At 56.6% G+C, this 20785-nt stretch overlaps 1 protein-coding gene and 2 long non-coding RNA genes across 6 annotated transcripts in view; 1 reads left to right on the forward strand and 2 right to left on the reverse strand.

The window, feature by feature from the left end:
• The window catches only part of CCDC85C (coiled-coil domain containing 85C), a 71373-nt gene extending 63972 nt beyond the window's left edge, over positions 1-7401 (reverse strand). For 3 of the 4 annotated variants that reach the window (XM_059183086.1, XM_059183085.1, XM_059183084.1), the window contains exon 1: positions 6323-7401. In XM_059183086.1, the coding sequence (XP_059039069.1) occupies positions 6323-7112 (790 nt within the window). In that variant the 5' untranslated portion in view covers positions 7113-7401. The remainder of the gene's footprint in view (positions 1-6322) is intronic. The other variant, XM_059183083.1, reaches the window with a different exon arrangement.
• Positions 7402-7682: 281 nt separating this feature from the next.
• LOC131836976 (uncharacterized) lies at positions 7683-14619 on the forward strand. The gene is made up of 2 exons (XR_009355865.1): positions 7683-10659; positions 14287-14619. It is a non-coding gene; the product is annotated as an uncharacterized LOC131836976 (long non-coding RNA).
• LOC131836977 (uncharacterized) lies at positions 13705-19618 on the reverse strand. Its single transcript, XR_009355866.1, has 2 exons — positions 19482-19618; positions 13705-14585 (listed from the first exon to the last, which is right to left on the reverse strand). It is a non-coding gene; the product is annotated as an uncharacterized LOC131836977 (long non-coding RNA).
• Between the last annotated feature and the right edge of the window lie 1167 nt (positions 19619-20785).

The raw sequence follows: 20785 nt of genomic DNA on the forward strand, positions 1-20785 counted from the left end.
CATCCCCTCCCTTCCCCCACCCCACCCCCACTTCCCACTTAACGAATATACCTTTATTTAAACATCACACACCGGGTGAGCCCGAGAACACTTAGAGGAGAGACAATAACGGTCCTGAGCTTTCTGCCCTGCTCCCTGGAAAGCTGGAGTCCATCACTTGAATAAGTGACTTGTTCAAAACAGGTATCCCCCACTAAGTAGCCCAGCTCCAAATCTGCCCCAGAACCCTTCAGGGGCAGGGGACGGTGGCAGGGGAATATGTGGCCGTGACAAGCTCTAGGTGCTTGCTAGGAATGGGACCGTTCCTGACTTTTCAGGATCGAAGGAGCAGCACGTCCCTTCAGCAGGCAAGCTTGTTCCTGTCACCAAACCTCTGGGGACGCCACCTAGGTTGCCTTGTCATCCTGCTCCGGGAAGCTGGAACTGCCTAGTTCTCCGCTGGGAAATCCCAGAGTCATTCCGTGCCCGGGTCCCAGGCACGCAGGTTGTAGGCGGGGACAGAGAGTGCCAGCAGGTGTGAGTGGATGTGGAAAGAGGCTGCAGCCAGACTGCGAGAGCCCCTAGCAGTGCAGGACAGCCTGAGCCCAGAGCTCAGAAGTCACGAGGAAGCCAACAGGGGCTGGGGACACAGCTTCGCCACCTCACTGGATCTGAGAACCTGCAGAGAAGGTTCTGTCCCATGGCAAGGACCACCATGGCCATCTGGGAGCCCCAAGCTTCCTGCCCTGCTGCTCCCAGCCGGGCCTCACCCTGACAGCCGGGGACAAATGCTCCTGACCGGGCCACTCCCCAAGCCAGGCCACATGAATCACTGTGCGTGGCGCCCACAGCTCAGACAGAGTAACCTCAATAAACGCGCGCTGATGCGGCCCTTCCGGCTCGAAGGGCAAACTCCAAAAACCGGGCCCGCCCGCCGCCGCCTGCCTCTCCGCCCTCGGCTTGCACCACTACCCTGGCAGAGCTGTCTGTGCTGTCCCAACGCCATGGGCATGAAAAAGCCCTCCCTTCTCCAGCTGCCCGGGCTGCTGCTCGCCTCCAGAGCCAACCTGGTCCTCCGTCCAGGACCTCTTCTTGATGGTCCCTGAAGGACGGTCTCTGCCACTCCAGGGCTCCCCACCCACACCAGGGGCTGGACACAACCCCTGGGCTGACAGCCTGCTCCCTGGCCCCAAGGCTTTCCTTCTCGGGGCTCCACAGTTCTTCCCAGTTCTTTCTGTTCACAGGTCCAGGCCCGGGGCCACCCCAGCTCCCCGCACATCATGAGAACACCTCACAGGCCTGGTGCCCTCAGCAACGGTGGTCAGACCCTCGTGCAGACCTTCCTCTGCCTTATTCCTGCTGAAACGCTGCCTCCCTTCTGGTCAACTAGACACGGGCTCACCTGGCTCGGACACAGGGCAGGCACAGGCTGCCCTTGCAAGCATGTGACAGGAGGCCGGTCTGCAGGGCGTCCACGTGACTCTGGTGACATCCTTAGGACAGGTGCAGAAACTGAGGCTTACAGGTTCAGTATGCTGCCACACCCACCCAACAGGTGAATGGTCAGGTTCACCACACTCCCCACCCCCACGCCCAGTTCTCGAGGGGGCGGGGGACTGGCCTGTGGGAGACAGTCCCCACTTCTCTCCCTCAACCCAAAGGCCGGTAATAGTCTCCCACTCTGTGCAGAGGAGAAAACAGAGGCCCACAAAGGTTCTGGAACTCCCCGGAGGTCTCAGTGCTGACCACAGTGCTCAATTCTCTGTGCTGAGGACGTCGACAAGCATAGGGCAGAAAATCCCCGTGGATGGAAAACACAGATTATAAGCAGCAGAGGATTTCCTTTTAATCATGCTGTTCCGGGGAGAAGGTTATAAACGAAGTTGTGCCCCAGGAGCTCAGAGGCCAGGCCGTGGTGAGGTGTTGGGTGGCGGCGCCATGGAGGAGGAGGAGGGAAGCCAGCCTGGGCAGAAGTGAGAGAATGAAATACCGGAAGGAAGGACTCCCTGTGAACAGAAGCCTGCCCGGAGCCCACGTTCCCGGTTTTACAGATGAGCCACGTTGGCTCAAGCCAGAACGCGTGAACGCAGGAACGAGGCACGGGTCTGGCTTCCCCAGGAGAGAAGGAGCCATACCCTTGCTACACAGGTCCAGCCTCTGGAGCCCCCAAAACCCCCAACTGTCCCCGTGTCCATGTGCAGGTCACCGGGGCCCTGCCAAGGACCAAGCTCTGGAAGGTCTTCTGTTGCTCATGGGGCTTCCCCGGGAGTCTCCCCAAACCCAACAGACCCAGCCTATCCTCCCCCAGAGGGGCAGCAGGCCCAGGGTGGCAGGCCCAGACTCCGACACAGGAGACCCAACACCAAGCCCAGGTCCCCCATGCAGTCCCACCGGACCCAGAGCAAGTCACTGCTCTCTCCAAGCCTCGGTTTCCCCATCTACAATATGGGACCATTTAGGAACTTGGACCACAATGGAGCGGGGACTAGGAGGCTCTGTCAGATAAGTGTGAAGTGCTGGGGATGTCCTGGCCCTCCCCAGGCTGATGAGCCAGTGAGTCCCTCCAGGCCTGTCTTCCTTTTGTGATGGCTCTGGGGGTCCAACACCCCAAGGGCCCGGATGGAAGGTCAGGGTCAGGTTGGGGAGAGAGGGGGAAAGGCTTCTCTAAACCACCTCCATTGTCTTCACTGACCTTTGCTCCCAGGCCTGACTGGGTTTAGGAAAAGCCGCCTTATTAGTGATCCTGCCCCTGGGGCGCTGAGCTGGGAGGCCCCTAATGAAAGACCTATTCAGGGCCAGCATGCCGACTCCCGCTGTCTTTTTTTAAAGGTCCAGACCACCCTCGCTCCATCCTCCCTTTAAACCAACAAAAACACAAGCAGGAGGACAAAACCGTCTTATTTGGAGAAGCTCAAATTTTTAATCCAAACTTTTAAAAGTAAACAGGGCCCATACAAAGGCTTGCTGGAGGTCCTAGTTTCTCTGCGCTAGCTAAAGGGGACGGGGCCTTGGCGATGGGGGGAGGACAGGATGCAGACACAGGGACTTGGGCGGGGGGAGGCGAGGGTGGGGGAAGGGCAGGAGAGACCTTGTTGAAAATGCTTTTGTTTGAAAACTGGCAGTTCAAGGGGGCAAACCTGACTTTCGAGAGTTTGGGGTTGGCCTGCCTCAGTCTGCCCCACCAGAACCACGGCGAAGAGCACTCTAGTCCAGGCCTTGGGTCAGCACAGCCCAGAGCTTGGTCAAAAACAAGGGAGGGGGAGGTCATTTGCATATGCATTCTCGCTGGCCAGGCCCAGCCCAGCCCAGGACTGCCCAGAATACAGATGGACCCCCTCCCACCGCAGCCTCAGGGAACCTCCCCTCACACCCCCACCCCCCTCCCTCCTTATCCCCCTCCCCAACCCGTGGCTGCAGGCACACCCCACAGATTCCAAGAGGACTAGCAGGCCACAGGCCCCCAGCTCATCAGCAGGTGCTGTGGTCACAAACACTCAGGCAAGCTGTCTAAACAGCAGAGTTCTGAAGACAACACCAAAGTCTGCCTGGCAAGCCCCCAAAGTGGTCCCTCTTGCTTTTTCACAAGCATGACGAAGATTCTGACAACTACTGAGACTTACTGCGTGCAGACCCTGACTGCCCTTGGCCATGGCGGCTGAAGGGGGCAACGCCGGGTTTGGCCCCACTTTGCAGAAGAGCAGGCGGAGGCCCAGAGAAGAAACCTGTCCCCAGAGAAAAGCAGGAGGTGGATTCCCACGCAAGATGGTGTGACCTCTCCGGGTGACAGGGTTATCAAACATCTGCTCAGTGGTCACCGATAAGGAAATGACATTTCCCAGAATGCGCGAACCAGAGCAAACCTGGGTCAGGAACCCAGAATAGGGAGTCACCAGTGCTGTCCGCTGACTAAGTGTTAGACAGTGACAGAGGCCAGAGATGTAAGGCAGCTGTCAGCCTGCGCCATGTAGGAATGCCCCCAACGCCCAGCAGCCCCACCCTGGGGGACCCCCCACACACCCCCAGGCTCACGCTGCAACCCCACCCAGGCAATGGGGAGTGGAGACACTGCCCGTGTCCATGGTTTCCCCAGGCAAGGCTCAGACCCTTCCTTAGCCTCCACTTGCTTTGTCTGAAAATGGGACTACTACTACCTCCCAGGTTCCTGGGACGACAAACTGAGACCAGCTGGGGGGTGAGGGGGCAGGCACCCAGCATCTGACCCCACTTTCCCCATCACCCAGACTGAGGTGCAATATCTTTCCCACCTCCAACCCCCTCCTCCCTCTACTCAAAACTACCTAAAAGGCATTTTTAAGAGAAGGGCCTCTCCTTGTTTCTGGCCATCCTGTTCACATTGCTGGGAGACGAGCTCAGGGCCATGCACGACTTGAAGAGACCACACTAAACACCAAGCTGCCTGTAACTGAAATTGGTGAAAACAGGGCTCTCTCCCAACGTCAAGCTTGACCACCACTAGACCGGTGGCAGGCCTGTTCTGAGTGAGCATGGGACCCCAAGTGAGCACAGGGGGCTATGGGGTGGCCACAGCCTCTGCAGGAAAACTGGACACCTCAAGTCCCAGTCACCCCCTGGTCCCCTGCCCTGGGCACCATCCCCTGCTGTGGCCCAACACTGAGCCACACAGGGGCCACGACTCTGTGTCCAAAGCAAGACAGAAGTTCCCTGCAAAGACACTGCGACGCTGGGCACTCCAGTGCCAAGAGTCACTCGCGGCAAGTGTCACTGATGACGCAGCCAAAAACTAGCAACATTTCCTAGCCAAGGACTGCAGCAATCCCTCCTGGCCCTTGGGAGAAACTGAGGCCCAGAACCTGGCCCCTCACGAGGCCCGCAAGAAGGCGAGGCCAGAGGGGCTGGGACAGGGACTCCTGACTCCCCAGGCCTAGAAACCCCCACAAATGAAACCACCAAACTCTGAGCTGCTTCCTCTGGCGCCTGTGGTGGGAGGTAGGGTCAGATACAGAGTTACAATGGGAAACCCGAGTGCTAGTGGTAGATTGCTAATCGGTAACAAAATATCCCTCTCAACCCAGTCCTGCTCTGAACTCAGAGGCTGGGAAGGTAAATAAAGGAAAAATTGCGGCTGGTGGAGCACCCCACCTGGAGCACCCCACCTGCATGGGTCCGATTCCTACCCCAACACCCCACATAGGCCACTCAGCCACCAAACCAGAGAGACAGAGTCCCTCCTCTGCTCAGGCGTCACTCTGGGGAAGAACAGTCATTTAAAGCCTAGACACATTTTTCTCTGAACCAGGAAAGCCTTTAAAGAGAACCAGGAAGGGCTGTTTAATCTCCACCTTCAGGCAAATAGCTCAGGGAGTAGCAACTGCCACTAGAACTGGGAGCCAAGCCACCAAAAATGTGGAAGAACAGGGAGGTAGGGAGAGGCACGAGTGGCGGAGCCACGGATCGGGGGCTGGGAATGGCAGCGGAGGTTCTGCTCTACAGACCGAAGCTGGGGCCACACAGGTCACATGGGCGTGGAAGACACTAGCCAAGCTTTCCTGAGGCCAAAGGTCCTCCACCCACACCCAGGCCACCTACCACCACCACACTTCCTCTAAGGCGACCAACAGTTTACAGGTCCCTTGGGAGAATTTTTATCTCCCCCTCAAATCCACAAGGCAGGGATCAACTCCGCTCTACAGATCAAGGAAACTGAGGCAGGCAGAGAAGAAAAGCCAGGACCCATTCCAAGCACATATTCCTCTGGAAAGTCTTAGAGCCTCGGCTGAGAAAGGTCTGTCTACCCTGAGAAGTTCAGGACTGATAGCAAACTAGAGGCTCCTGGCCGCGTTCCTCTGGCGGGGCTGCCTGGCAGTCTCAGCCCGCAGGCGGCACAGAGAACCGCAGGTGAAATTCCAGCCCCCCACACGCACCGACGCGGCCCAGGTTTGGGGTTGCCTGTTGCTCCAAATAAGAGGGAAATTCGCCTGTACTCAAACGGCCTTTCTTCCCCCGCCCCCACGCACCTCCCCCACGCAAGAACTGTCCACTCCTGAACCAGGATTTCCAGGTTGGGATGAGGCTCCCCAGCCGGCCTTGCAGTGCCGACACGAATGCTGATAATTCCACAGAAGAGAAACTTTTCTGGGGTCCAGTGGGTCTCCGGCCCGGCTGCGGACTTGGAGCTGGGCAGGGTCACGCCTCCATCACTTGACCAGAAAAACGTCACCCAAAACCCCACTGCGGGTGGGCGCGGGATCCCCCAGCCCTTGGGTCTGGATGCCAGCTGGAGGAGGGGTCTGGAGTGGCGACCGCCCCGGAGGAAGGGGCCGTGGTCCTGACACCCGCGCTCCCGAACCGGAGCCGTCCTTACCGTGCAGGCCGTTGGGGATGCTTCGGTGGTGCGGTGGCGCCGACAGGTCGTCCAGGGATCTGCGCGTGGCTACTGCCTTGCCATCGGAGGCCTTGTGCGGCCCCGGGGGCAGCAGCGGGGGCGGGATGTGATGGTGGTGGTCCGGGCTGCCTCCGCTACCCGCGCTCGACGTGCTGCTGCCGTCGCCCACGTCGCGGGCCCCAGCGCCCGCCGCGCCGCCGGCCAGCGGCCCGCTCAGACTGGCCTGGCTGTCGATGGAGCTGCGGGAGCCGGCGCCGCCGCCGCCGCCCCCGCCGCCCCCACCCCCCGCCAGCGCCGCGCGCTCCTCGTCCAGCATCAGCACCAGCTCCTTGAGCTCCAGGTTCTCGCGCAGCAGGGCCTCCTGGCGCGCCTCGAGCTCGCGCAGTTTCTGCTGCGAGCGGGCCACCTCGTGCCACACGGCGCCGGCCGCGTGTCGCCCGAAGCGCTGCCACTCGCGCGCCAGCTTGCGCCCCTTCTGCCGGTCGTCGTCGAGGAAGCAGCAGAGCTCGCGTAGCTCCTGGTTGTCGTCCTGCAGCCGCTGGTTCACGTCCTTGAGGCCGCGGATCTCCAGCAGGTGCTGCTGCAGCCGCCGGTTCACGTCGCGCATCAGGCCGCCGTGCTCCAGCATGAGGCCCACCTTCTCGCCCTCTGCGCGCCGCAGCCGCCGCGCCAGCTCCTCCTTGCTCCAGCGCAGCAGCTCCTCGTCCGGCACCTGGCTCAGCTCCTCCGACGCCGCCGCCGCCGCCGCCGCCGCCGGGGGCTTCGCCATGGCGGGGCCGTCACCGCGGCATCGCCCGCGCCCTCGCCCGGCCGGCGCTCCCCGCGCCGGGGCGGCGCTGGGCCGGTGCGCTCACGGGCAGGGGGCGGCCGGGGGCGCGTGCGGGCCGCCCCGCGCCTCCTCGAGCGCCCTCACGCAGCGTCCGCCCGGGGCCGCCCGGGAACCGCGGGTCTCGGGGCTCGGCGAGCTGGGACCGCTGCTGCGTCGGCGGCCGCCGTGCCGGGCGCTCTCCGGGTTCGGGCGAAGCAGGCGGAGGCCCGCCCCCGGCCCAGCTCCGGGAGCCCCGGCCGCCCCGCCCACTCCGGGCGGGGAGGGGGCGGGGCGCCTCGGCCGGCTCCGCCTCCGGGGGGAAGCGAGGGGCTGGGCAGAGGCGCGGCCGGCCCCCGACGTCCCCCAGCGCCGTGCGCCCGCCCGCCCGGCGCCCTGCCAGAGGCGCATTCGAGCCTCGGTCCCGCCCCCTCGCCCATCCGATTGGGCCTCTGCGGGGGTGTGTGGGAGGGGCGGGGCGCACGCGGGGGACGCCGAGGAGATGGTACAGTCCAGCCACCCGGCTTCCAACCCCCCTCCGGGCGGTTCAAGTTTCTGCGCCCGGAGGACGCGGCCTTGGCCAATCCCTGGGCTACAGGGCGCTTTTAAAATGCAGGTACGGCTGCGGGGAGGGGGACGGTGGGAAAGGTAGGGCAGGGCTTTCCTTAAAGGAGACGCGCGGAAATGGACGCCGAGCCCCCTCCCAGGCCTGCGTCCCCCGCGCACCCTCCTCCGCCCCAAATAAACGAATACCCGGGAGCCGAAGGACAGCGCCGCTTCTCCCTCCCGCGGACACCCGAGCCCGGCGTAGTGAGAGACACGACGAACAATGGGACTCTGACTCGGGGGTCGCTGTCCCCGGAGGCAGGGCGGCTCTTTGTCCCCTTCCTTGTCCCCGACTCCTCCGCCCCCATCTCCACTCCCGTCCCTTGCCTGAGCACGCGGAAGGGCTGCGTTTCCACTCCAGCCCAGCGCTGTGGCTCCTGCGGCTGCGCCCGGGAGGGCCAGGGCCTCGCCAGACGTGTCTCCGAGCACGGTCTGTACCCTCTCCCCTGTCCCAGGGGGGCGAGGGCACAGGGAACTTGCCCCCAGGCCGGAGCCGCGTACAGAGCACTGCTCCCCCGCCCACCCGACCGCTAGTCCCCGGGCTTCGAGGGAGAGTCAGGGATTCGGAGGAGGAGATCCCTGGAGGGGATGGAGGAAGGTCTCTCCACCGGGGCCTTAACGGCAGGGCCGGGGGTCGCCGACCCACCAGCAGAAACCCCGTCCCACCGGCAGCCTCGCCGGGCACCCGGGGTGTTGCCCCCCCAGCCTGGGAGTCTGTCTCATTATCCTCGAGTCCCCCGAAGCGTGTTTACAGCGCGCCTGCTGCTGGCTGGTCCGAGGGGGGCGTCCCTCCCCGGAGACCCGCAATAAGATAAAACCCCCGCGCCCTCGACTGGGAGCCACCACGGCCTGGAGCGCGCGCCCGCGCAGCAGCTGATGGCCCCATTTCCAGTTGCTCAACCATTCGCTGGCCAACTGCGCACCCAGCACCTTCTCTACACCGGCCCTGTTCCAAACCCCCGGGAGATTCCACAGGGCAGGACAGCAGAGGTCACTACCCTCTGGGGGGGACGTTGCAGTCTCCTGGGAGGAGGAGAGGGCGATGATAAACGCTAGATAAGCAGGAGGCGGCTCCTAAGTGCCGGCGCAGGGGATTAAGACAAGCTGCTGTCACAGAAAGTGATAATCAGTTACTTTAGATCCTGTGGTCAAGGAGGACCACTCAGGAGGTGCATCTAAGCTGAGACCTGAGCAGAAAGGACAAAGATGAGGGGGGAAGGGCCCTCCAGGTGAAGGGAGGAGAGTGCAGAGGCCCTAGGGTTGGCCTGTTAGTCGCCCTTACAAAGAAGGCAGGTGGGGCTGGGAATGGGCCGGGAAGGGCTGAGAGATGAGACACTGCATGAGTCTAAGGCAGCTGGGAAAGCAGTAGGGGGTTAGCGCCGAGCAACCTGACCTGATTTGCCTTTTAAGAGGCTCACTCTGGCCAGCTAGTGAAGGAATGGGGAGGTGCACAGAGAGGTCACTATTCAGTACCTCATTCCCCACCCATGCGCCCCTCTTTCCAGGTGGTTGTTCAGGAGGGTGTGGTAGGGAGGGGACGAGTGGGAGGAGCAGAGCTCTGAGGGTGAAGCCCCAGAAGTGTTCAGGGTTCCCATGACTTGGCCCAGGTGAGCCCCAGTTCTCCATAGGCCCAGCCCAGCCCGGATGAATCGGGGTTTGGAGAGGGCTTCAGCTCACATCTGGGAGGCTGCAAGCCTGTCTTAGCCCAGGAAGCCAGATCAAACAGATCCTGAAGGCTGTGCACAGAGCTGCTTCTGGGATCGGTGAGAAGAGCATGTGTGGACTCACTAGGGAAGTGGTGGAGATGGGTAACCCTGAGCTGAACTTGGGAGGGCCAAGCTAAGACAGAGTCCTAAGCAAGAGGGACTGGTCAAGCCAGGTCCCCTCCCTAAGGCCCAGTGTCCCTCACGGTCCAGCAAAAGGTGCCAAGTTCCCTAGAACATTCTCAGTCCAACAGACCTTGTACTCCAAGCCATGAACTCAGAAAGGTCCTATGTCTTGGTGTCTAGCTTCCCGGTCATGAGAAGCTCAGCTTTGTCATGAAAACAGTAAAACCGAATCATGGCTCTCTAGCACAGGAATTCTCTCGATGCCCCATATAAATAGTTGGGGGTCTTTTAAATAATAGAGATATACCCCTGACTCTCCTATTTTATTTTCCTTCAAAATCTCCCAGTGCGTGTCCATTTAAAAGCACATAATTATTCTGGAGAGCCGGTATACGGACACATAATAGACAAACTATTTCAAAACACAGGGTCCGTGCCCCTGGGAACTGCTAGTAAGACCACACTACGGCGGTAAGCAGCCTGTCTCCCCACTGGGAAGGGAGCACAGAGCCCAGAGCAGAGGCCATCTGATGTTTGCAGGGGGAGTGCACAACCCTTGGGCACGTGACCGATTCAATCCGAGCGCCTCATTTTGAAGTTGAGGCAACTGGGCCACAGAAGGGAAATGACTTGCTCAAGGTCACTTCCCCTCATTGGCTTACTGAACACGCAAACATAGCATGATCCGGTAGTATGTCTCCATGAAAGTATATGCACGCATCGACATATGCTTCGGCATATATGGAAAATGCTCTTGGCTGCGTTGCGGTGAGTACCCCAGAGAGACGGGTAGGACATACAATCAAGGCAGCATTCTGAAGCACCGGGCTGGGCTTCCTGGAGGCGGTGACATCTGAGTTGAAACTTTTTTGTTTTTAAGTAATCTCTCCTCCCAACAGGAGGCTCAAACTCAATGACCCTGAGACCAAGAGTCCAATGCTCTCCTGACTGAGGCAGCCGGGTGCCCCCTGAGTGGAATCTTGAACACTGAGTAGGAGTTTGTGAGATTTTGGAGGGGGGTGGAGAGCACTGGGATAGTCCAAATGGAGAAAAATACACAAGCCCAGACCCCAAAGGTAGGTGACAGTGATCTGGGTGGGGGGCATCAGCGTGAGGTGAGGCAGTAGAGCGGGGTGCAGCGGGCTCTGGGAGCTGCAGGGGGACGCCTGTGTGGCCTCTCCCGGGGGCCAATAGTCAATAGCAATATTAACAAACCACCTACCCCTTACCCAGCGCCCAGAACAAGCCAGGGACGCTAGGCCAGCCCACATGCGCTGATCAGAGCAACCCGCTAAGATGCTAGTGAGTCCTTCTAGGATTCTGTGTCCTTTGTCTTGTCTTGCTTGTCTCCACGAGTTCCGATGACCATGTGAACTTATGGGCAATGTTCAGAGGCATGTGTACGCGCAAGGACTCTGGTACAGACAGCCGGGGGAAGGTTACCCGATGGCTGATTGTTTCTTTCTTCTCTGCTCACCCTGGGGGACCCTGAAAGCAGGGAGTCACCACGTAGGGCTGAAAGGCCTCCGTGCCTAAGAAATCAGGGCCCATGGAATAGTGGCCATAATTGCTTTTTATTAGAAGCCTCTGTGTAAAGGCGCCTGGGTTGCTCAGTGGGTTAAGCCTCTGCCTTTGGCTCAAGTCATGATCCCAGGGTCCTGGGATCGAGCCCCGCAACGGGCTCTCTGCTCAGCGGGGAGCCTGCTTCCCCCTCTCTCTGCCTGCCTCTTTGCCTACTTGTGATCTTTCTCTCTGTCAAATAAATAAATAAATAAATCTTTAAGGAAAAAAAAAAAAGACTCTATGTATTTATTTGAGAAAGAGCCTGGGGAGGGAAAGGGCAGCAGGAGAGGGAGAAGCAGACCTATGGCTGAGCTGGGAGCCTGAAGCGAAGAGGTACTCCATCCCAGGACCCTGAGATCACTGAAGGCAGACGCTTCACCAAGGCACCCAGCCACCCATGATCATAATTATTATTAATAAAGTGACTGAGCACTTTCCATGTACCGGCATTGCTAGGGTTTTATACAGCTTTGCACGGATTATGTGACTGAGTCCTAACTACAGCCCCATTAGGTGGGAGCCCTCGATCCCCCTTTTACAAGAGGGGAAACTGAGGTTAACCTAGGTGAGTCACTTTTCCAAGGTGACACAGCTTGCAAGCTGGTGAGCTGGGGTTTGAACCCAGGACCACCTGAGCCCAAGGATGCCCCGACCTCACACACTACTGCCTCTTCTCAGAGAGGCAAGTGGGCCACATGCTTTGGGCATCCCGCACTGTGACTGTGGTCCTACCATGTTGGGAGCCTGCACTGTGCCAGGCCCACGGCCCCCCACACCGCTTCCTCCTGCTGCAGGCCTTCCATGTTGTAACCAAGCCACAGAGACTCCCCAAGCCTCTGGATGGCAGCCAGAGTCCGAGCTTCCCAGCTATTCCTGCTGACAAATCACTGCAGGTTTGGAGCGCCATGTCCTGGCTCCTCCACTGCTCATTTGCTGGGTGACCTCAGGCCACTCCTTTACATAACCTCTCTGAGCCATGGCTTCCTCCTCTAAGCCCTTCCCAGCAGGGCCAGTGTCAAGCACCTAGCAGAGCTCTTGCAAAGCCCTGGAAAGGTGAAAAATGCCCCTGCCCCCTGCATGTTCTTCCCATCCTCTGGACCAGCACAGTCTTCTGATACGGACGTTTGCACCCATTTTCCAGAGGCCAACACTGAGGTACAATAAAACAAGGGCAGTCCAGGAACCTAGTGCTTGCCCCTGGCAAACTAGGCTACAAAGGATGTCGGGGGGGCCCTGGGCTGCCACCAGCCTCCTTTGAGGATGGGAGCAGCCCAGAAAAGGGGAAACCTCAAGAACATAAGAGTTTGTGATCAAGGGTCTCAGCTCCCACGTTTCTAAGGTGAGGAAACTGCGCAGAAAGTGGGGCCACCACTCAAAGAGTGCTTGGATGTTGGTCCCTGGAGAGCAGCCGTGGGAGGTCTGGGGGAGGTGGGCTCCTTCACTCACACGGCTGACCAGTGTGCCCACAGGGGGCAGGAGGCCCGCAGGGCACAGGACCGATGCCTAGAAGCGCTGACATCTCGGTGCGACAGGAGGAGCTGAAGCCACAGGACCACAGGCAGGCAAAACCCTGCAGCTTAACCCAGGAGAGGGCCCTGGGAGGCACAGGGTCCTAGAGCAGAAACCCGGCCAGACTTTTGTTTGGTAGAGAGTGCGTGACAGGTGTGTTGGGAGGCACAGATCAGAGAGGGTCAGCTCAGGCTGCTAGGCTGCAAAACCAGGCCAGCCAGAGACAGGACAGAGGGATCCCCTTGGGTTCCTGGGGTGGAAGGCCCTAATAGGGACCAACTGGGAGGTGTCCACATCGGCACCCCTCCCTTCCCAGCTAGAGCCCCTGAAACTCCCCCCTCCCCCTTCAGCTGCCGACATCCCCTCATAGCATTGCCCTGAGGAGCAAGGCAGGAAGGAGGCTCCACCACAAGGGAAACTGAGTCAGGGAGCTCGTTGCAGGACTACCTCTTACCTTAACACACTTAAAAATGTTATTCTTGGGGTGCCTGAGTGGCTCAGTCAGTTAAGCGTTTGCCCTCAGCTCAGGTCATGATCGCAGGGTCCTGGGATCCAGCCCTACGTCGGCTCCCTGCTCAGCTTGCTTCTGCCCCTGCACCCCTGCTCATGCTCTCTCTCACTCTCTCTCTCTGTCTCAAATAAACAAATAAAATATTTTTTTAAAAACCCACATTATTCTTACTAGGAGCTATCTCAGAAGGTCTTCGCTGGCTCAGTCGGTACCACTCTTGATCTCAGGATCGTGAGATCGAGCCCCATTGTTGGGCGTAGAGATTACTTAAAAATCAAATCTTTAAAAAAATAAGTGATAGGGGCACCTGGGTGGCTCAGTGGGTTAAGCTGCTGCCTTCGGCTCAGGTCATGATCTCAGGGTCCTGGGATCGAGTCCCGCATCGGGCTCTCTGCTCAGCGGAGAGCCTGCTTCCTCCTCTCTCTCTCTCTGCCTGCCTCTCTGCCTACTTGTGATTTCTCTCTGTCAAATAAATAAATAAAAATCTTTAAAAAAAAAAAAAGTGATAATTTTTAAAAATAAAATCTTAACATTAAAATAAAAAAGAACTATTTTATATTCTAACAAACAGAGACACAGCAGGAGCTGGGCAGCCGCGGCCCCGCGTAGGAAGCCACTGCCACTTTTGAAGGCCCCTGGGGCTCCTCCTGGTCACATGCCCCAGCCCACCTGACCCCACGAGTCTGAACGTTCCATTAATTATTCCGTCAGCATCCTATATTTCCCCCTTATAATAGACCGCTTGATGTTCATGCTTTTGAACCTTATTTAAACTGTATTGTGCTCTCTGTGTTCTTTGGCCACGTGCTTCTCCCTCATTATTTCCCTGGTACACAGAAGCTGTAGTTCGCTCACTTGCTTGGCTGTGTAGCAAGGCCGACATCTTAGACTTTATGTCTTTGGCGTAGGGATAGAGAGGAGCTGTCTTGTGCATCCTCAAATGTTTACCAGCATCCCTGGCCTCTATCCCTTGGGTGGTAGTAACGCCGCCACCTCTGGTCACTGGGGCTGAAATGACCTCCAGGTCTTGCCAAATGGCCCAGGGAAAAAATCGCCCCCAGCTGGAAATCTCTTCTAATATCCGCTGCATACCTATGTCACTTTTACCTTTCTCTTAAAGGACATTTGTTTCCCGTGTTTCGCTATAAACACCAACGCCGCCGTAGACATTCTGGTACAGTCCGACGTATGTGAGCTCGAACTTGGACCCTAGACCTAGGCCCAGAGTGGCTGGGTCGTACGGCACACGGCTTCTGTCCAACTGGCTGAGGCCAAACATCTTCACAGCCCGCCCAGCAGGGTCTTGAATGTTGTCACTCTGGTGGACGAACCTTCATGTGCTTTCCACACCCACTCCGCCTCCCTCGGGCTGTTAGGGCACATGAGAAGTCCAGTTCAATTTCACACTCCACGTGCCCACTATATTAGGAAACAAAACAAAACAAACCAAAAACAACAGAAGAGGAAACAGTAGAGCAGGTTTGAACACTTGTAACTTACTTGAAATGTTTGTTTTGATCGAATTGATGCAGGTGCAATGCAACACTGTAGGGTAATTAGAGGGTTTACTGCCTGTGATAAGTTCCAGGTCCCAGACACTGGGTTTCTGAGCCCAGCTGTGTATCCCTGTGACTGTCACCACCGTCCTGGGAAGGGTGAAGCCCAGGTTGGCATGTCCCCCCGTGATGGGTAGTTTCTGCTCGCCTCCCCCAACTCTATGCTCACTCCTTGAAGACAAACCTGGCCCTTCTCTGAGACCCTCCGGGAATAGCCGCGGTGTCTGCAGGCGCGCCATCTGTGTCAGAGACCTCTGGACCACACCTGCCCGCCCCCATCCCCCCAAGTGCCCTGCACACCAGACAGGGGGTGTTGCCTTCACCCCGGGTCTACAAGCAGCAATGCTCCCCGCTGCAAAGGACCAATCTCCTCTGAATGTTTCAGTGCCGAGTGTGGAATAGAAGTTGGCAAAGACCTTAACTGTTACCGCAGCTTCTTCTGCTGCGGGGCCGGCATCCCAGCCCCCTCCAGGCTGCCCCCCCATCCTGTCTGATACAATCCCATCAGTAACAGTAATTCCCTCCACCCCCACCTCCAGTTGAGCCCACTGCTGGGCAGAGAGAAGATGGGAGATGAGTCACTCTAACAACCGTCCCGTCCCATCGGGCCACCATTTGGTCACCGCTCTTCTCAGGGCCCTCTCAGCATAGAGCCTGGGAATTCATTGAGTGTTCATTGAATGAGTGAATGTTGAGAGGGTAAGTTGGGTTAAATAGAAAAGCCCAGACTCAGAGTCTGGTCTCTGGTCTGATACTTGCTGGCAGATGGCCCTGGGCAAGTCACACCCCTCTCCGAGCCTCCGGATCTCACCTGGAGTTGGAGTCAATTCAAATGCACAAGAAAGGGCTGTTGGGAGCCCTAAGCCACACAGTGAGGCAGGTGGGTTGCTGTTTTGCTGGGGGAAATAGCTGACAAGCCTGGGAATACACCGGAGTCCACATGGGACGAGCATCTTGAGACTCAGAAAAACTAGCAGAAGAGCTGCACCCTCTCTCAAGAAGAGCCTCAACCTGGCTAAGAGCCAACACCAGGACCCAGCTTTGCAATGGAAAATCACCACCTTAGCATCCTGCATGTTCAGAGCCCCTGCAGGCAAGTCAGGCCCTAATGAGGCAGCTGGTCAGGTTCTATAAACAAGGCCAGTGGGTCAACCCAGTGGTTCTTGGTCCCCGGCACTTGCCCCACCTCCCACCAATTCAATCAGAATATCTAGAGGACGGGGTGCCTGGGTGGCTCAGTGGGTTAAAGCCTCCACCTTCAGCTCAGGTCATGATCTCAGGGTCCTGGGATTGAGCCCCGCATTGGGCTTTCTGCTCAGTGGGGAGCCTGCTTCCCTTCCTCTCTCTCTGCCTGCCTCTATCCCTACTTGTAATCTCCGTCTGTCAAATCAATAAATAAAATCTTAAAAAAAAAAAAAGAATATCTAGAGGAGGGAAGCCTGGTGGGCAGGGCGGAGAAGCACTGCGTAGGTTCAAGGTCTTATGTATTGGCATCAGGCTGCACCAGGAGACATCCTTACTTCAGGTGGGGGATGGGGTGGATATAGAGATAGTTCTCTAAGATTATCCAAATTCCCCCACATAATCCTCAAATGTGCTGCCTAGGATAGGGAAGGGGGCTAGGGATTCTGGAGTCTCTGTGGTGTTCACTTAACACCCCCTACTCTTTGTCCTGTATCTAATGGGAGACAATGGAGGGAAGGGAAGTCTTAAAGATATAATACCAAACAAGTATCAGGGACTGCTGGACACAAAAGGCCAGCATAGAATTGGGTGGCGGGGGGCAGGGGGATGACCATACTGGACAACCCTTGTGAAATTTCAGAACACCAAGACTGAGGGGATCCTAAGAGCATCCAGAGGGGCGCCTGGGTGGCTCAGTGGGTTAAGCCTCTGCCTTCAGCTCAGGTCATGATCTCAGAGTCCTGGGATCAAGCCCCACATCGGGCTCTCTGCTCAGCGGGGAGCCTGCTTCCCCGGATCTCTCTACCTGCGTCTCTGCCTACTTGTGATCTCTCTCTGTCAAATAAATAAAATCTTTTTAAAAAATAAAATAAAATAAAAGCATCCAGAAAGAGAGATGGAGAGAGGAGGCCACACACAGAAGATCAGGAATCGTCGTAACGTGGACAGTCTCAAGGCAACTCCAGGAGCTGGAAGATCACAGAGTGATGCCTTCGGTGTCCAGAGGAAAATACGTCAGTACCCACGCCATCAAAGGGGTAGGGTAAGACATTCTCAGATTAAAAAAGAAAAGAAAAGGGGCGCCTGGGTGGCTCAGCCAATTAGACATCTGCCTTTAGCTCAGGTCATGATCCTGGGGTCCTGGGATCGAGCCCCATGTCAGACTCCCAGGTCCCAAGTCTGCTTCTCCCTCTCCCTCTGCCCTGCTCATGTTCTTTCTCTCCCTTTCTTTCTCTTGCTCACTCACTCTCTCTCTCTCAAATGAATAATAAAACCTGAAAAAAGAAAAGAAAAATTTTCCCAGACAACCTTTCTCCAAAATTAGAAATGAAACCAAGAAATAAGAAGACTCGAGGAAATGAAATTTAGGAAACAGGAAATCCCCAAGCCATGGGGCAGGAGAAGCCAGACTGTGAAAGTGCTGGAACCCAGAGCAATCACTGCGGAGTGGGACAGAGAGTGAGGGCTCTCCGAGGAGCTGGCCAAGCAAGGGAGCACAACTCATGGGCTCCCCCCAGAGCTTGGCTGTCTTAGAAGGAATATTAGAGCGCTGCCGGAGTTTGGTGGTTGTATTAGTGATAAGCACAAAAGTAAACCAAGCAAGTCAAACAAGGAGGCAATTATTAATCCCCTGGAAAACCCGAAAGTCCTGCAAGGAAAGATATGCAGTCATAGGACATCTGGTGGCTCTGATGGCCATAATGTTTATATGTAGAGTATACTACATAGACAAAATGGCAATATAGCTATCCTAGGAGGACAGGGGAGGGCACAGCAAGTGCCTGCATTGACTAAACCCTCCTGGTCCCTAAGAGAAAGGCAGTGCTAACACTGTACTGAAGAGCAGTGTGTGTTGTTTGCAAATATGCGGGTAAGTCACAGAAGGATCTAGTTTTCTCTGGAAAGCACACATCGGGGTGGAGACAGGAGGCAGGGGACTAGGTTATTTTGGTTTCTTCCTTTAAAGTCATATAATTTTATTTGATTTTTGAAACTCTGCGCATATGTTTTTAAATTAATAAAATATTTAAGAAGCCCGGCATTGGACTTCTCATTAAAAACTCTGCAAGCTAGAAGGTCCCAGAGCAATCAGTTTGCCTTAAAGGTCTGAGGGATAAAGGATCTCCTGCCTGGATTCTATGCCCACAGAGAGAATCAGCCAAGTGTGAGGCTGGATATAAACTTTTTCAGAAATGCAAGGTCGCAAAAAAAGAAGAAGAAGAAGAAAGTCACTACTGTATATCTTCCAGGAAGCTTTTGGAGCACATGCCCTCATAGACTCTGAGAACAGACCCTGGAACAGGACAGCTAACCTGGGGTGGGGGTAGGGGGGCTTCCCAAGGCTGGCTGGGCTTTAGCCCCCAGCGCTCAGAGGCCCCAGAGCAGAGAAAGGAGCCCTCAGCTTGCATGGGCCCCTGGTGAAGACTAGATAAGATAGCCACATGCCTGGGGCGCCTGGGGGGCTCAGTGGTTAAGCCTCTGCCTTCAGCTCAGGTCATGGTCTTAGAGTCCCGGCATTGAGCCCGGCATCGAGCCCTGCATCTAACCCTAACTCTGCATTGGGCTCTCCGCTCAGCGGGGATCCTCTCTGCTCAGAGGGTATCCTGCTTCCTCCTCTCTCTCTGCCTACCTCTCTGCCCACTTGTGATCTGTCAAATAAATAAATAAAATCTTTAAAGGAAAAAAAAGAGAGAGAGAGAGAGAGATAGCCACATGCCTGAGCATTTAACACCACTGTCTCTAGGAGTATGCTGCATCAGCTGGAAAAATTAAGAAGACACATTTAAATGCCTTATGAGCTTGTTCTGTTTTGTTTTTCATGCGTTAACGGCAGGGCACACACAAACAGAACTACAAGAAAAGGAACTGTCACGGGCCACTTGGTGACTCCCCCACCTCCAGTTAACATTTACATAATCCTAATAAAACCCTTGACCAGTGGTTAAGGAAGAAGCGGGTAGAGCCCTCCAGGGGCTTCGAGGGAGAGGGGGAGGATGGGTCGCTGAAGAGAGCTAAGCCTCATTTGTCCTGACCGCGAGGCAACCGAAATGACTAGAATCGAAAAATCAAGAAGCAGCAATGGAAATGCCTTCCTGAGAAACATGGAGGCCAAAACCAGAAGGAACAAGTATGCGTGGAAACTGCTATTCCCGGGAGCAGGAAAGGGAAGGAAGGTGGCGGGGTCGGGGGGGGGCGGGGGGGGACTCCTGGGGGCTCCGTTGGTTCATCTTCTCTCGGTTTCAGCTCAGGTCTTGATCTCAGGGGAGTGGGACTGAGCTCCAGGGCCCCGGGCTCCGCGCTGGGGTGGAGCCCTCCTAGGATCCTCTTTCCTCCCCTCCCACTCCCAGCCCTGCTCATCCTCTCGCTCTTCAAACAAATAAAGAAATCTTCAAAAAAAAAAGGAAACACATTAAAAACAACAACAACAACACAGAAAAGAAAGGGAAGTGCTAGGGAAGCGTTTCATTTCCTTCTGATCATGTTGGTGTCCTTTGACTTAGTTTTTAACCTAACTGCATGCATTACTTCGTTTACAATATAAATATAATTTCTCTAAGTTATCAAAAAGACATACCTCAGGGCGCGCCTGGGTGGCTCAGTGGGTTAAGCCTCTGCCTTTGGCGCAGGCCGTGATCCCAGAATCCTGGGGTTGAGCCCCACATCGGGCTCTCTGCTCAGCGGGGAGCCTGCTTCCCCTCCTCTCTCTGCCTGCTTGTGATCTCTGTCAAATAAATAAATAAAATCTTTAAAAAAAAAAAAATACATACCTCAGGGCAGTGGGATGTGGACCAAGGGAGGGGCAGCAGCAGGAGAGCTCCCTGATGGGTGCCTCCAGACCTGACCGCCCCCTAGGCGGCCCCCAGGCCACAGGGGCTCGCCTGCTGGAGGGCCCCTACCGAGCCCCATGTGACCCAGAGGCTGTCCAGTTCACAGAGCCATTGTCTCCTGGGCCATTTTCTCCTTCTGTCCTCCCAGCAAGCCTGCTAGGGAGGCAGGAGTCATCATGCCTATTTGACCCCCAGAAGCTGAGGTTTAGGCGCATATTTGGGGGTCCGTGGTGGGTCCCTCCCATGGCAGGTGCACCCTCCTATGAACGCAGGTGGAGAACCTGTCCAAGAGCCAGGGAGAGGCGGCACACAAGGAATTTCAGACATGGAGTCACCCCTCGTGGTCCAGGGGCTCTCAGCATGGTGGAGATCCCCACAGAAACATCCCCACAGCTCCGGGGTATTTGATGTCCTCAAAGAAGTCCATGTGGCCTGGGTGGACTGGATTGATGTAAATTCTTTTTTTTTTTTTTTTTTTTTGAGATTTTATTTATTTGACAGAGAGATCACAAGTAGGCAGAGAGAGAGGGGAAAGCAGGCTCCCCGCTGACAGAGAGCCCGATGTGGGGCTCGATCCCAAGACCCTGAGATCATGACCTGAGCTGAAGGCAGAGGCTTAACCCACTGAGCCACACAGGCGCCCCACTGATGTAAATTCTTTGGCAGTCCCAGGACAGGGAGAGAAGGGAGACTGAGCCCCAGGAAAGGGAGGGGGGAGGGGGAAGGAGAGAGGGAGACACAGGCTCAGTGAGTGGTGACAAAAGCTGCCAGAGCCCAGCCTCATTGGGGCCATCGCTAACCCTGTCCCCACCCCAGGGGCAGGCTGTGGAGCTAGGCCCATTTCACAGGTGCAACCACCAAGGCTTCACAAGGCTTAAGCAAATGGCATCCCTGAAGCTGTGATTTGAGCCAGGACCAGGGTTTCTCACACATACCTGGTGATAAGAATCTTGTGGGATGCTTGTCAGCCAGATTCCTTTCCTGGAGGTTCAGACCCACCCCCTCCGGGTGAATCCCGGGAGGGGAGGGGTCTCTTCAAGGAGTGCCGGGT

The sequence above is a fragment of the Mustela lutreola genome, chromosome 7, assembly GCF_030435805.1.
Source record: "Mustela lutreola isolate mMusLut2 chromosome 7, mMusLut2.pri, whole genome shotgun sequence".
NCBI lineage: Eukaryota > Metazoa > Chordata > Mammalia > Carnivora > Mustelidae > Mustela > Mustela lutreola.